This window comes from Alligator mississippiensis, chromosome 1 (assembly GCF_030867095.1).
Source record: "Alligator mississippiensis isolate rAllMis1 chromosome 1, rAllMis1, whole genome shotgun sequence".
NCBI classification, from domain to species: Eukaryota; Metazoa; Chordata; order Crocodylia; family Alligatoridae; genus Alligator; species Alligator mississippiensis.
The window spans coordinates 477696367-477710938 of record NC_081824.1 but is presented as its reverse complement, the minus strand read 5'-3'; the positions used below and the strand labels follow the sequence as shown (position 1 = coordinate 477710938).

The window sequence follows — 14572 nt, the reverse complement described above, 5'->3', positions numbered from 1 at the left end:
CCCTTCTCCTCTGTTTAAAATCCAGCATGTCTTGGTCTGACTACAAAAAAATCCATTACTCCCATGTATATAAAGTACCAGCTGGCTAGGACCACACCTCTGGGTAAAGGTGGAACCTTTTTAATGTGTTAATTCCCAGAGTTGGTCTAATACAAGGTATCAGATTTACCCAAAGAGCCTTGTCTGCCTTAATCACCAGCAGGTATTCAGTTAATTTGTCACTCATAATCTCCCACACTCCATTCAGAAAAGACGATGCCTCAATAAGGGTCTTGAAATAGAAATAATAAAGACCCACAAGAGTGACACTGCTGCCAAGTAACCTGGTGGCTCTCAGCTCGCTCAGGCTGACACAGGCTTATATATATATATATATATATATATATATATATATATATGTATATATATATAAAGGATCTGAATTCCTTGCCCATCTCACTTCATCCTTGGCAGAGCTCGCTAGTGGTGAGCCCCCCTCAAGGGTGTTTGGAGGCACGTGCAAAGGATGTCAGTACAGCAAGGCGGTCCTCTCGCCATCACCACCCCCCTCCCAGGTCACCCCGAATCCTCTTCCTCGTGACAAGCCAGGATAAAAGACTCCGGTCCCTTATGGATAATTCCCTGCAGATGCTTTCAGGGCGGCTTGGCTCTGCTGAGGCAAAGACCTGGGGGCTTTCATGTGTGTCCCAGCCCCTTTCTGATGCTGCAGATAAGCACTTGCAAAATCCCAGCTGGTTCCCATCCCTCTGGCTGCCACCCGGGCGGGGGGACCTAAATCCCAGCTCATTCCCAGCCCTCTGGCTGCCACCCGGTTGGGGGACCTTGTGGGCAGGGCTGGAGGGAGCGTGGGTGGGTGGGTGCCTGCAGCGCCTGCAGCTCCTGCTTTATTGTTCTGGAGCAAAGAGGTCTAATTACACGGTGGGTTTTTTACAGCCCCTTCCTAGGCTGGGGATTTCCTGCCGTTAACCCCCCCCCCCCCAGGACCTTTGTGCTCAAAGCCTGGGACCCAAACCTATCATTTGCAGAGGATAAACATCCTGGTTTGGAGCTCACAAAGGTGAGGCTTTGCACTGTTGAGAAGAGGCGCTGGGTCCCCGAAGGGGGCAGTTGCTTGGAGCTGCTGGGCCCAGGACCAGAGGAGGCTGCTTTGCCTGGCTCCAGGCACAGAAGGTACCGTGTCCCTAGGGGCTAGCAGCAGGCCTGGCTTGGGGCTGGGGTCTTTTGCTGCGTGCTGGAAGCACAATCTTCTTCAGGGGCTGGGTGGGGGAATGGATCCCAAAGGAAACAGGCTGGGGTAGAAGGAGGGGAGCAAAGGTCCTGGGCTGAGACAAGCAGACCCATCCCGGAGGGTCGGTGCCATCTATGGGGTGGGTGACAGCTTGACAGTGGGGAGCTGAGAATTGAGACCAAGGTGGGGGTACCCTTGTGCTGAACAAAACAGGGATTTCTGCCCTGGCCCTTCTTTGACCCCATTCATCCCCATCCGTTACACAGATAGGGAGAGGAGGGAGCATGAGCATCGTGTTAGAGACGGGGAAACTGAGGCACAGCAAGGGCAGGGACATGGTTAAGGTCTCCCAGGGAGTCAGTGTCAGAGCCGGGGCCAAAGGCAGAGAGCACATGTGGACGGAGCATGGGGCGCTCTCCCTCTTTCACGCCGGCCCCCCTTGTGATGGCATAAGCAGGGGGTGGGAGGGAGGCACAGGGGGCTGTGGGCGCAGGGGCAGCTCCCCTCTGGCAGCGCGTAGGAGGCCGGGACCTGGTGGGTGGTGGATGGAGCTGCAGGCCGTCTCTGAGCTCAGCATTGGCCACTACGCAGGAAACAAAGGGGTGTCAGGTCTGTCTAGAATGGATGCGGGGAAACTGAGGCACGGCAAGGACATTGAGAGGAATTTAGGGCAAATGGAGGGGTGGGGGTGGAAATTGCTTGGGGTCAGATGAAAGCTCTGTTCAACCCCAGACAAGTCAGTTGGGGCAGACCCCCAAGCACTAAATCAGTGACTCCACCTTGCCCTAGTGCCAAGGGGCTAGGACACATGGACTGATTGATTAGATTTCCGTGCCGCCCTACAAGTCTCGAGGCAGCTGGCTTCTGAATCGCTTCTCAGGGGAATAAAATAGGTGAGATGGTCTGTAACACCCAAAGTTACCGAAGTTTTTTGCATGCAGCCTGTGCGCACGCTCCAGGTCCTTCCCGGACAGCCCCCTGCATCGGTAACCCCGTGGCCTGTGTCCTCTTGCTCCTGCAGCGCCCCATGGCTGCCCTACTGCCTCTCGCCCTGCTGCTCCCCAGCTGTGCCTGGGCCCTGGCCGCCCCATTCCCCTTCCCCGCGGGCTCCCGGCGCAGCAGCTGCAAGCCGATCCCCCGTGGCATGGCGCTGTGCCACGGCGTGGGCTACACCGAGATGCGGCTCCCCAACCTGCTGGGCCACGACAGCATGAAGGAAGCCCTGCAGCAAGCGTCCTCGTGGGCACCGCTGCTCTCCAAGAACTGTCACGGGGACACCAAGAAGTTCCTGTGCTCCCTCTTTGCTCCCGTCTGCCTCAGCGAGCTCGGGGAGCCTGTCTCGCCCTGCCGGGCTCTCTGCGAGGAGGTGCGGGATGGCTGCGCTCCGGTCATGGCCGCTTTTGGCTTCCCTTGGCCCGACATGTTCAACTGCAGCCGGTTCCCGCAGGGTGATGAGCTGTGCGTACCGCCCGCCGGCCCCGGGGACAGGCCCTCGCTGCTGAAAGAAGGTGAGCTGGGGAAACCTGGGGGGTGACATCTCCCACCTGGCTGGGGGATGTTGCTCAGGATGGTCCATACCCCCCCACCCAGCCCTCACTCCATTTTGGGGGTCCCCTGAGTCTGTGCTTGGTTAATGGGGTCTCCTGGGGCTGGTTCTTTGCTTGTGCAAGACACAGCTGCCCTCCCCGCCGCCTCCGTGTCTCCCCTCCACCGGGCCTGCGTAGCCTGGAAATGCAGAACAGCTGTGCTGTGGCTGCAGAGACGCCCCCTCCTCTGCGTGTGGACCTCCCCCTCCGGGATCTCAGGACCCTCTGGTTTCCCCAGGCCTTGGGCTATCCCCCGGCCCAGCACTGGCCCAGGGTATAGTGGCACCCCCACGGCAGGTGGGGAGCTGCAGGAAGGGTTACTGATCCTCCCTGACTCATTTCCAGGCATTACATCTATTGGATTTCTGCTTCCTTGATGGGTGATTAAATCACCGTCTGACTGACTCAAGTGTTTTGCAGACCAGGAACAATTCGGATTGCCCTTAATTCAATCAGAGGTGACCTGCCAGTGGTTGGTGCTGCGTTGTTCTCACCCCTGGAGGGCTTTCCTAATGGGTTTTCTTTTCCCTTGCAAATATCCATTCCCTGTGATTTCTCCAGCCACTTGTGTGGTTTGAGACTTGCCTGAAGCCGCCCAGGTGCTGCCTCCTTTACCAGCAAAGTCTTTTCTCCCAAGTGTTTTGCAGACATTTGAGTCATTTGGAAACAAATACCTGACGCCAAGAGATTATACCAGCCTGAATTAAACCCATCTCAGTTCTCTCTGGCTGGCTCTTCAGTCATCTGAAAAGTCTTCTAGGCCAGTGGTTTTCAACCGTTATTCATTTGTGGACCCCTAAAAATATTTTGAATGGAGGTGCGGACCCCTTTGAATCGTAAGTGTGGGTTTTCACATCCTTTTGATTGATCATAGCCATCTTTTGTGGACCCCTTACACACAGTCTGTGGACCCCCGGGGGTGCATGGACCACACGTTGGAAACCACTGGTCTAGGAAAACCAGGAGGGACAGACCTGATTTCTAACTGCTGCGAACCACGCAAACTTTCCCCTGCTCCTTGCTATGGTTTCTCTCTTCTGGCTCTCAGCTTTGCTGTTCCTTTCTCTGCCAGATGCCGTCTGCTCAGCCTGTGTCAGCTTTGGGCAAAATGAGAAGGAGTTTCTGGAAAACTTCTGCAGTCAGGACTTCGGTGAGGCCTTTGCGTCGGGTTGGTGGGTCTGGGGGCAGCGCTGCAGGGAGCTGGCTTGAGCCAAGGGATAGAGCCAGGCAGTCCTTGTTCATGCAGTGCCTGGGCTGCACGCTGGGGGAAAAGAAAACCCGTGAGCAGGGAGGATGGAGTGAGGTCAAGGCCAAAAAAACCCCAAAAGCAAAGGTCCACCTCAACCAAAGCACTTCATGCTCAACTTCACGCACAGCTCCCGATCCAAACATCCAGTCCCCCTAAGGCAGCTGGGTGCCGTCTCCAGCTTGGCTGCTGAGATGGGGCAAAGACATTACCAGTATCTGAGAACAGTCCAGCTCCATCCTCTTTGCAACCCTCCTATTCAATCCCCCTCAGTCTTCTCTTCTCCAGATGCTAGTCCTCCGCGGATGAACCCGCCTCGCCTGCTTCAGTCCCGCTCAGCCGCCCCTGCTGCAACCTGTCCCCCATCCTTGTCTCCTGCAGCCTTGCGAATGAGCATCAAAGCCCTGTCCTATGTGGACGGGGACCTCAAAGTCATCCCCGAGCTGAAGAGCCGGACCCTCTACAAGCAGAAGGGCTGGTCGGAAGAGGAGCTGAGGCAGCCCGTGCTGTGGCTGACGGATGGAGAGGCCTGCGCCTGCGAGGAGCTCCGCGGCCCGGGCGGCGTGCTGCTGGCCATGGGGCACAGGGTGGCCGACCGCCTGGTCCTGTCCTGGGTGCGACGGTGGCAGCGGGGGGACAAGGAGCTGAAGAGGTTGAGCCGGGCAGTGAGGAAGCTGCAGTGCTAGAGAGCAGAATGGGTTAGACGTAGCCAGGCCGTTCCTGCAGAAGCAGGCTCCCAGCCCCCGGCTATCCTGACAGCCATATGGGTCCAGGATCTCGGCCCGCCACCCTGCCCACTGGTTCCTCATTCCTGCTTCCTACCCACTGACTCCTTGCTCCTGCCCCCATGCTCCTGGCTCCAGTCTGGACCCCCTGCTTCCCCCTCCTGGCCGTGCCTGCTCCTGATGCCCTGGCTTGCAGCTTGAGTGTTAAGCCTGATCGCCCACGTCCCAGCTGTCCCCGGACAGCTGCATTCGTGCACCCCAAAAGAGACACCTGCCTGGGAGACGAGGAGGGGATGGGTGTTGTGGGGGCTCTGGGATGCATGGTTGCGTCTCTTTGTCCCCCTCTGGAAATGGCCTGTCTCCCTGCTCCCTCCAGCCCCGGCGAGGAAATCTGAGGCTGGTTCTGTGTGCATGGGTCCTGAGCCCACGCGTGCAGCAGTGGTCGCACCACATGCACACGTCTGTGCATGGAGTAGCGCATTAGTGTCCCTGAGGATGTGGGGGGTGCTGGGGACAGGGGCAGGGCAGCCCTGCAGACCGCAGAAGTGGGGTGGGGGCAGTGAGGTCCAGTGGCCCGGAGGCTGGAGAGGGGCACTGGGCACCCGGCTTCTATCCCCAGCTGGCCACTGGCCCGGGCAGGCCTGTTTCCCCATAATGCTAGCCCCCTTTGCAAAGGACATTGAGATCAGCTGGCCTCGTTACGGAGACCTCGCAACCACCTTCCCCATCAATGGGCCTCAGGTATGGTCTGAGGCGTGAGAGGCAGCCCGGGCTCCATGGCGCGCCCCATCTGTGGCCCTTGCGGGCATCAGCTGTGGCACTGGCTCGTCCAGTATGCCTTTCCTCCATGGACTGGGATCCAGACCCCATGGGCAAGTGCTCTGCATTCCCCATCCTTCTGGGGCCAGCGGCCTTCCAGCTCTCCCACCGCCGTGCCCTCCTTTCCAGCCTGTCCCTCTCCTCGGGACTTTCCCATTCGGTGCCTCAGTGGTGCTGAAACCTGGCGGCACTATCGCTGGGGGGAGTCTGGCCCGTTCCCTGGGCTGGCATTACGGTCCAACTCTGGAGCCCGTCCTGCTGATAGCTCGGCTCCGTGGAGAGACCTGCAGGCATTGCTGAGCCGGAGAACTTGCTTCAATAAAAATCTGCTCGTTATTCTGCCTCCCTGTCACTTCTTGGCACACACACAGCCAGGAACATGCTCAAAGGGAAAGACTAATAAAAGGTCTAATAAAAGACATCAGGTTTACCCAAAGAGCTTTGTCTGCCTATGTCCTTCCACCAACACGGCTGCAACCAACACCCCTAAGGGAAAGGACTCTTAGGAGGCATCGGTCCCTTTCTCCCCCGGTGCGACACAACCAGCCATGCAAACATCCCCACGAATCATCTCCCGGCTCTGCAGCCCGAGGGACCTTCCTGCAAGGAGACGCTTTCCAGAGAAACATAGAGCTCAGTTGGGTCGTCCTCATCCCTTGGAGACAGCAGGTGATGGCCAGTGGGTCCCTTGCAGCCCTGCCTCCCTGGTACAAAACCCTTTGCTGTGCCAATCAGCAACCAGATTTAGGGATGGGGTTTGCGTATAACTAAATGCGCTGCCCCTGCCGCCCCGCAGTCCTGGCGTGACCGAAGGCAGAGGAAAGACACGGAGAAAAATCATAATGTTAAGGCGACTTAAAGAGTCAATGTTCTGCGTCAAGGCTGGAGGGTACCCATAGCTCTGCCCTCTTTGTCTTTCGGTACAGCTAAACTGTGCTCCGGTCGGCTATGTTTTTGGCTCCTGGGCAGAGTTCAACAACTCCACCCCGTGGTGCAGCTCTCGTGCACGTCCCAGGCTTTCCAGGTATGGCTGCTTCCTCCGTGGATCACCTGCACCTTTTCCAAGACAGGTTTGCAGGAGCTTGTCCCATCGAAGGAATGTATGTATATATACTTAGTACTCTAAATTGTGTCCAGGGTAAGTAATAGGTTTTGGTATTTTTTAGTGATTGCTTGTTGTGTTCAATAAACCATTTTAATTCCTTAAAGTTTCAATCCATGTGTGGATACCGTTACTTGGTGGTCTGAGCATCTACTGGATGGATGCCAGAGCCTGGATCTGCCCCTCAGTTCCCCCGCCCATCAAACTATTAGTTGGCGGGCCATCAATTTTGGTTTGTTTAAGTTCTGTTCAGGGCCAACAGATTCGGTACCCACCGAATATTTAGACAAATAGGCTTTGTGGGGCCAACAACCCTCTCAAGCCTTGGCTGCCAGTGGCCTTGTGCAGAAGAACACCTTAGAAGGGGGTCTTAGTCTTATCCCTGGCGGAGGAAATGCTGCCGAAACACTGTGGCCCCGAAGTCCACTCCATAGTAGGATAGGTCGGGTATTTAACCCAGGTCCAGTTGGCTGTAATTTTGGTGAAAAACACAGGTGTGGGGAAAAGGAAAAGATCCCAGACAGGAGTCACTCCCTGGATATGTGCAATGAACTCTTTAGAGTAAAAGTGCTTCCGAGTACAGTGCTTTGTAGTGGCTTTACATGAGACTGTACTATTGTACCGTAGGAAAAACAGCTGAAAAAAATCCCCGAGCCTCCCACTGGTGCCGGGCAGGACCTAGCAGATCTGGGGTTCCCTGGCAATATGAAGAGGACCAGCAGAAACCCCTGGCAGGACAGAGGAGTGATGGATACCCACAGCGGCGTGGGGGAGTGACAGAGACCCCTCCATGGAGCAATGGAAACCCCCAGCGAAGCAATGGACACCCCCTAGCATCATGGAGCAGTGGAGACCCCCCAGCAGCACGGAGCATCAGAGACCCCCAGCGGCACGGAGGAGTGGCAGAGACCCCCGGTGGAGTGCCGGACACCCCCTGATGATGACAGCGAAGCTCAAGCTGAGCTGGGCCTCCTTACAAAAGTTAAAATACAAAATATGGATGACAACTGCATAGTGCAAAAGGATGCAAGTTTGCGGCTGGACCTTCTGAAAAGAAATAATGAGGCATCACTTGCAGCCTATCTTACTATATTTTTTAAGATTTTAAGCAGGCTCCTATGTGTCTGGTATGTGACAGCCAGAGGGGAGCCTGGAGGTGGGGGTGTTGTGAGCTGTTTGGGGCTCCCTGCCCTGCTGCCCGTCCCCAGGGTGTCTGCAGCCCAGCAGGCAGGACCTGGTGCTGGAGACAGCGCTGCGCCACAACCCCATCCACTGAAGCTGCGTCCCCATTTGGGATCGTGACCCGCAGTTTGGGAACCGCTGGATTAGATCCCTGTTGGCTCCATGGGGCATCCCAGGTCAAGCTGTGCTCATTGCGTTTCCCAGCCTCTTGGGTTTCATGGGGACCAACCCCAGACAGCGTGTGTGGGAGACAGTCCCTTGCTCACCGTTCCTGTGGGAACAGAGATTTGGATACGCAGCAGTGGTTGGAGTTGGGCAAATGATGTTGGATGAAACAGCTTGACAAAAAAAATGTGGATTTGTGAAAATCAAAGCACTTTTGTGCGATCAAAGCACTTGTCTGGGATGATGTAGTCGGGGCTGGTCCTGCTTAGAGCAGGGGTTGGACTAGATGTGACCCCCTGAGGTCCCTTCCCACCCTCATTTACTACGATTCTGTGATCCACCCATTCTAATGAAATGTTTGGCAAGAAAAAGTAAAAACATTGAATTTTGATACATTTCATTCATTCTTTTATATTATGCACTTTTATGTATGAAAAATATTGGTCTCTGTCTGGGCAAGTCTCTAGTCAGAGATGTTCAGGAGAGTCCCCGGGTGCCACAGAGTCATGGTGTGGGGTGGCCCAAGAAGCTTTTCCATCTCTAATTCCAGCCCAAAACAGTTCCTTATTCAAGCCGTTATACTTAGTACAGTCTTCCTTATTTGAGCGATTGTACTTAGTACAGTGGGCATGGGGGCTGTTAGTTGGCAGCCTGGCACAGCCAAACCGTGCTTTGGGCCGGGCAGGGCTATAGTCCTGGTTTTCTGGGACAGTCCCCCAAGTGGCATTGACAGGAAATTTGGAGTGGCCCAAGAAGTATTTTGCCCCATAATCCCATCCTAATCTGACCTTCCTTTAGAGCTCTGTACTTGATATGGATATTATTTTACATATTAATTAGGACATATGCGTAGCTAATGAAATACTCTCTGTTTAAGATGTGCAATTCATTAATAACAAGTTTTTATTGGGTGTAGGTTAGCTTTGAAAAAGGAATCGGGAACCGGGAATAAGAAATAAGGAACTGGGAATAAGGAACCATCTTCAGTCTCATCTCTTTGCAAGTAGTATAAACACAGAGAACAAATTTACTACAGAAACAAAGGCAGAGAAGACAAAGGAAACACTAAATACAGTTTAAAACACTACCAGCTACAAGGCAAAGTTCACAGATTGCACCCTCTTGGGGTGGCTTCACCCATTCCCAGGCAGTCTGGGGCTTGGGGCTCACCCCAAAGGCAGTTACAGGGGACTGCACCCCGATACCTGCCCTTCAGCAATAAACTGCAGATGGGGCTTCACTGGGGAGTCTTTCGAGCTGCTCCTTGGGTTCGCTGGGCCACGGGAAGCTGCTAAAGTGCATGGATTTCCAGCCATAATCCCAGCCCAAAAGCCAATTCCTTATTCAAGCCCATATAGTTAGTACAGTGTGTGGGGTGGGGGCTGTCAGATTAACTCTGGCTCTAGACAGCATAAATTCCCAGCCCCCATCCCAGCTCTGCTGGACACACATTGCAAAAAGAAACGTCGCAGGAGTGGCCAGGCCCGTCTCACTGGGCCTGAACTGGGCAGCAAATGCCGGCCAGGCCTACACTGCTCTGAGCCCTAAACCTAGAGCTGGGGTTCAGCCATGGGGTGGTGATGGTGAGAGGACCGCCTTGCTGTACTGACATCCTTTGCACATGCCTCCAAACACCCTTGAGGGGGGCTCACCACTAGGGAGCTCTGGCAAGGATGAAGTGAGATGGGCAAGGAAGAGGCTGGGCACGCTGGACCAGCGAGAGAGCTGAGTTGTGGTCCCGGGTCTGGCACCAGCTTCCTGCGGGAATCTCCGGGCCAGGCGTGTAAAGGTGTTTCAGCTCCTGGTTGTCACAGGAGTCCAGCAGCCCCAGACTGCCCCTGGATCGCTCCGTGCCTCAGTTTCCCCCTTTGCTAAGTGGACCCCATGGCCGGGTTGGCGAGGGGACACAGCACCGCGCCTCCGGGAGGTGCTTGATTTCTAGGGGAAGGTGGAGCTGGCTGCCGAGCTCATGTCAATGCGTGCTGGGTGCTGTGCAGCCCTAGGGGAAGGTGCTACTCCTGCCCGAGGTAGCTCCCCCTTTGCACTCTCATCCCTCTGGCTCTGGTGTGGATGCAGTGTTAGTCTCGCCCCAGGTGACAGTATCAGCCGGTTGCAGCTCTGCTGGAATATGGCTTCTTTGCACAATGCAGCCATGTCTAATGGGCAGTGGGTGGGTCAGTGTCAGTCCCCTCCCTCGGACGGCTCTGCAGCAATATCGAGTGATGGCAAACAGCAGCTCTTGTTTCACACAGAGCACAATTCAGATCCTTTTCTATATATATATATATATATATATATAAAATATATGTGTGTGTGTATATAAATATATATATATATTTTTCCCCCCCCCCCCCATGTTCCAGGTCAGCCAAATCAGTTCCAAATAATATCGCTCGAGCAGGTCAGAGGCCTTGGGATTTGGATGCCCCCAGATACTACAGGTGAACATCCTCCATCCCAGACTCCCAAGTCTGGGGGACTTCAGACACAGAGACTGGGCCTTGATCTAAAGCAAAGTCTCCATGAGATGCTTGCAGCAGAAGGGCCGTGTCCCATGGGTGAGCTGTTCAGATTCCCATCAGCCAGGGCCAAGCTGATACACCCTAACTGGTCCCTTACAAGGCTGGGCTCTTTAAGGAGCAGAAATAGCCTTCAACAAATGCCTGGCAATGCACGGTCCCATTGACTAGGGGCAGCCACCCACTCTGAACCCATTAAGTGGCCTTCCTTCTCTCCGCAGAGGCAGCCGCCTCATCAGCTTTTCATTTAATCTTCCCTGTTTTAAACAGGAAGGGGGAAATTAGCTAAACCACAGTGAATTGCTGCAGCCTCCAAGGAGGGTGGGACGTTGGAGCCAGTTCAGAGAAGAGCTGGAGGAACAACTTGCAGCTTTGGGAACATGTCTCCTGGGGGGGTTGGGGAACATAGGGAGATTCAGCTCTCCGGCTTCTTGATGGGAAGGCTGAGCGGTGAGTTCGCCCCTGCTCTATGAACCCTGGCAAGGGACCAAGGCATATGAGCCCAGGGGTGCCCTGGTTTAGCAGGCTAAGTTGTACCCGTGCCAGCAGCCGGGAGCTGCAGCATGTGGGATCAGGAAACGAGGAGCATGGATGTGCCGCTCCACAAGTCCAGGAGGGAGTGGCAGGCTGCAGCTCAGCCAGAAGTCACTGGCCCCAAGGCAAGTCCGAGTCCCATGGCGTGTGCGATGCAGGAGGCCCCGGGTGTGTAAGAACCCCCCTGTGCATATGCCAGACCCCTGCTCCCTGCCTTGCATAAATGCCATGGGTGCATGTGGCAGGAGCTCATGGGGGCCAGGACAGCAGCTTCAGTCCCTGTGAGCACCAACACTGCCAAAAGCAATCAGGACTCATGGTGGAGGTGATATTTTTTATTAGAACAACTAGATTTTTGGGGGGAAAAAAATCTTTAATTGCAAGCTTTCGGGCACAAACACCCTTCATCAGGCATAGGAGAAAAGATTGTAAAAGTTCTCCTGGGCAGACATGAAAGTTCATATTTCATAGGAGAGTTGAAGGTGTGGTAAAATCTCCTGTTTGGAACAACTCATTGTAGATGCAGATTAGGCTCTATACCTCTTAGATATAGAGAAAAGTTGGAAGAGCCTGTTTACCTCAAAGTTATTTGGCACCAACAGCGCCAGGCATTCGATACCCTCTAATCAAATGCATCTCTCCCCTGTAGCCTCCCCTGCTTGCCCAATCCCGCCCCCACCTGCCAGTCACCTCAGTCCTAGCCCTGAGTCCCCGCTGCTATTTCAGTATAGCCCCTGCCTAGGTGCATCCTCAGTGCTCCTGCACCAGCCCAGCCCCTGCTTGGAGCCCCAGGGGAGGAGATTCCCCCGTCCCCAGGCAGTTTGTCTCAGTGCCCTGTGGCCCCAATGGGTGGGAAGTCCTTCCTGAGCCCTGCTCTCAACAAACCCATTGCCTCAGACCCTGCCCTGTTCAGCTGGGGGCACTGCCAGTCTCTTTTGCTTTCCAGCAGCCTCTGACCCCTGCTCCGTCTCCTGTCCTCCAAACCACACCTCATCCTCATTCTTTTTTTATATAGCGGCACTGCAGCCCCTTTAGCATCATCATTGCTCGCCTCTGGATCCCCTCCAGCTTCTCTACGTCCTTCTTAAAACGTCGCCCCCCAGGCTGGACACAGTGCATCCTTTCCAGCGGTCACTGCCCTGCATGTGGCTATTTGGTTCGTCTGTGTTGAATTTCATGTTGTCTATCACCCAAGTCTCTCATGCCAACCCTGTTTCACAGCAGCATTGGGAGGTGGACAAGCATCAAGCAGCAGAAAGGCGGTCAATACACTAAAGAGATTAATTTTACCCATCATTTAACCAGAGCCAGGGTCTGCAAAGAGGTCCAGACCCATGCATTCAGCCTCCGGCCCTTCAGCAGGTGAAAGAAGCATTGCTATGTTTTATCCTTGCCCTCGTGACCTGGTACTCACTGGACTTCAGAGGAAATTGCTTTGGGGAAGAAAGGGAAAGTTACAGGACTCTCCAGGCATGAATCAGAGCAGGACAGTCGTGTAATTAGCCAGTGACTTGAGCCAAAAGCTTCAATTACACGCTGCTCTCAGTGTGGTCATGGCAGGGCTGGAATTGCAGGCGCATGGGACCTTCCTGGGATCTTGGCTGATTCCCCCACCATGACTGAGAGAAGACCGAGGGGGATTGAATAGCAGCCTCCAACTCCCTGCAGGGGGTTGCAAAGAGGATGGAGCTGCACTATTCTCAGTGGGGGCACATGACAGGACAAGGAGCAACGGGCTCAGGCTGCAGCAAGGGAAGTTGAGGTTGGATATTAAGGAAAATGTTCTCATGGGGAGGGTACTAAAGCACTGGAACAGGCTCCCCAGAGCGGTGGTAGAGTCTCCATCCTTGGAGGTTTTGAAGACCCAGCTTGACAGGGGGTTGGACTAGATGTGACCTCCTGAGGTCCCTTCCAACCTGAATTTTCTATGAGTTCTTGACTGGGCTGGGAAATGATGTAGCCTTCTAGCTACAGCTCCTGATGGTCCGGGGAACAAGGGGCTCCCTAGTCCAGGGGAGTGCTCTGCAGGGCATTTTCACTGCCTTGTCCAGGGCTGTTTAGACAGGCCTGCCCCGAGACAGGGTTCCTGGGGCTGGAGGTAACTGCCTCAGTGCAGCGGTGCCCAAACAGGCATCTAGGGAAGAGACCCTGGTTTGGAACAGGGACAAAATCTCCCCAGTTAAGACAGACACACTTTGGTTCCTAGGGGCTTCCCACCACAACCCTTGAGCAGGCATTTCTGCAAGCTACTGCCAGACAGAAAATCCCCCTTCCTTTTTGGCCTTCACCTAGGAGCGTCCAAAGGGCAGAGGAATGAGGCTTCTGTAGCTGGGAACTGCTCTAGCTCTGGCACAGAAGCACCATGTGTCCTTGACAGTGTCCCTTGAGACTGCACTGTCAAACGTTGGCAGCCGCAGTCCCTCTTGCCTTCCCTGCGGCAGGGTTGGGTGCGATGCCTGGTGCTGTGTCCGGTGACTGTTGTTTTGCTCAGAGGTTGGACAGTGAATTTGCCTGGGATGGTTTGGACAGGGCTGATGCTACCTCAGGCAGGGGGTTGGACCAGACGTGAGGTCTCTTCCAGCCCCACTGCTCTCCCAGGGGTCTGTGATCTGTCCAGTTTGCGCCCAGCCGGCAATCTTGAGAGCCAGGATGGAAAACAGCTCCCTCTCCTGTCAGTATTTCAGCTCTGCAAGGCTAATGAGAGTCACAGCTTATTATGGGGAACATCAAAATCATGGTTTGGAGCATTAGCAGAATTTGCAGGGATTACCAGGGATTAGCTGACAGGGGTCACAACGTGAATGCTTCTGCTATGAGGCTGGAACCCCCCCCCCCCAAACCAAAAAAATGGACGTTCCAGCAGCTGAGTTCTTGGCACCGGGGGGCTGACGAACCATGGCAAAGGTGGCAATGTCTCAACCGCCTGCGTACCAGAGTTGGATACTCCAAGGAACTAACGAAGAAGTGAGGATATGCCATTGGGTCAACCCCACCTGTGACTGCAGCACAGAGCCTCAGACTATGCAACACATGCTGCAATGCCTGCTGCTTGAAGGCACGTGTAAAGTAAGAGATCCCGCAAAGTAGAAAAAATGAGCAGAAGCATGCGTAACAAAAAAAACCCGGTCAAATGTGGTGTAGTGACATGAAGAGAAGAAAAAGATGGGGAACTTCAGCTCCCTAGAGAATGGCATGACAGTGCATGAGAAAGGGTCAGGTGCTGGTCATCTCTGTACAGAAAACGGCTGCTGCCTCAGGCAACTGTGGTGATAAATTCCTATCTGCAAAGCATCCAACTGACTGGCTGCAAGTCCCGTTTCCCATCGGCTCGGAGATCCCAGGCCTCTATTCAGCAAGCTAACGGAGAGCAGTTACTGCCTCGGCACGCACAAAGAGGTCTGCTAAAAGCTCTCGAAGGCAGGACTAGAGCGTGCTCTCTCAGGATACACACGTGTAGGTGTGCATG

At 54.6% G+C, this 14572-nt stretch overlaps 1 protein-coding gene across 3 annotated transcripts; it reads left to right on the top strand.

Annotated features, from left to right (window-relative positions):
- The first annotated feature begins 872 nt into the window (after positions 1–872).
- On the top strand, positions 873–5940 carry LOC102570445 (secreted frizzled-related protein 2). 3 transcript variants are annotated; one of them, XM_019479916.2, is made up of 5 exons: positions 877–1170; positions 2018–2121; positions 2250–2736; positions 3887–3964; positions 4442–5940. In XM_019479916.2, exons 3-5 carry the CDS (start codon positions 2256–2258, stop codon positions 4744–4746), a joined length of 864 nt encoding a protein of 287 aa, XP_019335461.1. In that variant the 5' UTR covers positions 877–1170; positions 2018–2121; positions 2250–2255; the 3' UTR covers positions 4747–5940. The 3 variants fall into 3 exon arrangements, with proteins under 3 accessions (XP_019335917.1, XP_019335461.1, XP_006277297.2); XM_006277235.4 differs by lacking the exon at positions 2018–2121; XM_019480372.2 differs by lacking the exons at positions 2018–2121; positions 3887–3964 and having other exon boundaries at positions 873–1170.
- The last annotated feature ends 8632 nt before the right edge of the window (positions 5941–14572 follow it).

Excerpts from the sequence above, each read along its gene's own strand:
- LOC102570445 (XM_006277235.4), top strand. The coding sequence starts at position 2,256 with ATGGCTGCCCTACTGCCTCTCGCCCTGCTGCTCCCCAGCTGTGCCTGG. Across the intron at positions 2,737-3,886 it reads GCCCTCGCTGCTGAAAGAAG|ATGCCGTCTGCTCAGCCTGT; the intron begins GTGAGCTGGGGA and ends TTTCTCTGCCAG. Across the intron at positions 3,965-4,441 it reads CTTCTGCAGTCAGGACTTCG|CCTTGCGAATGAGCATCAAA; the intron begins GTGAGGCCTTTG and ends TGTCTCCTGCAG.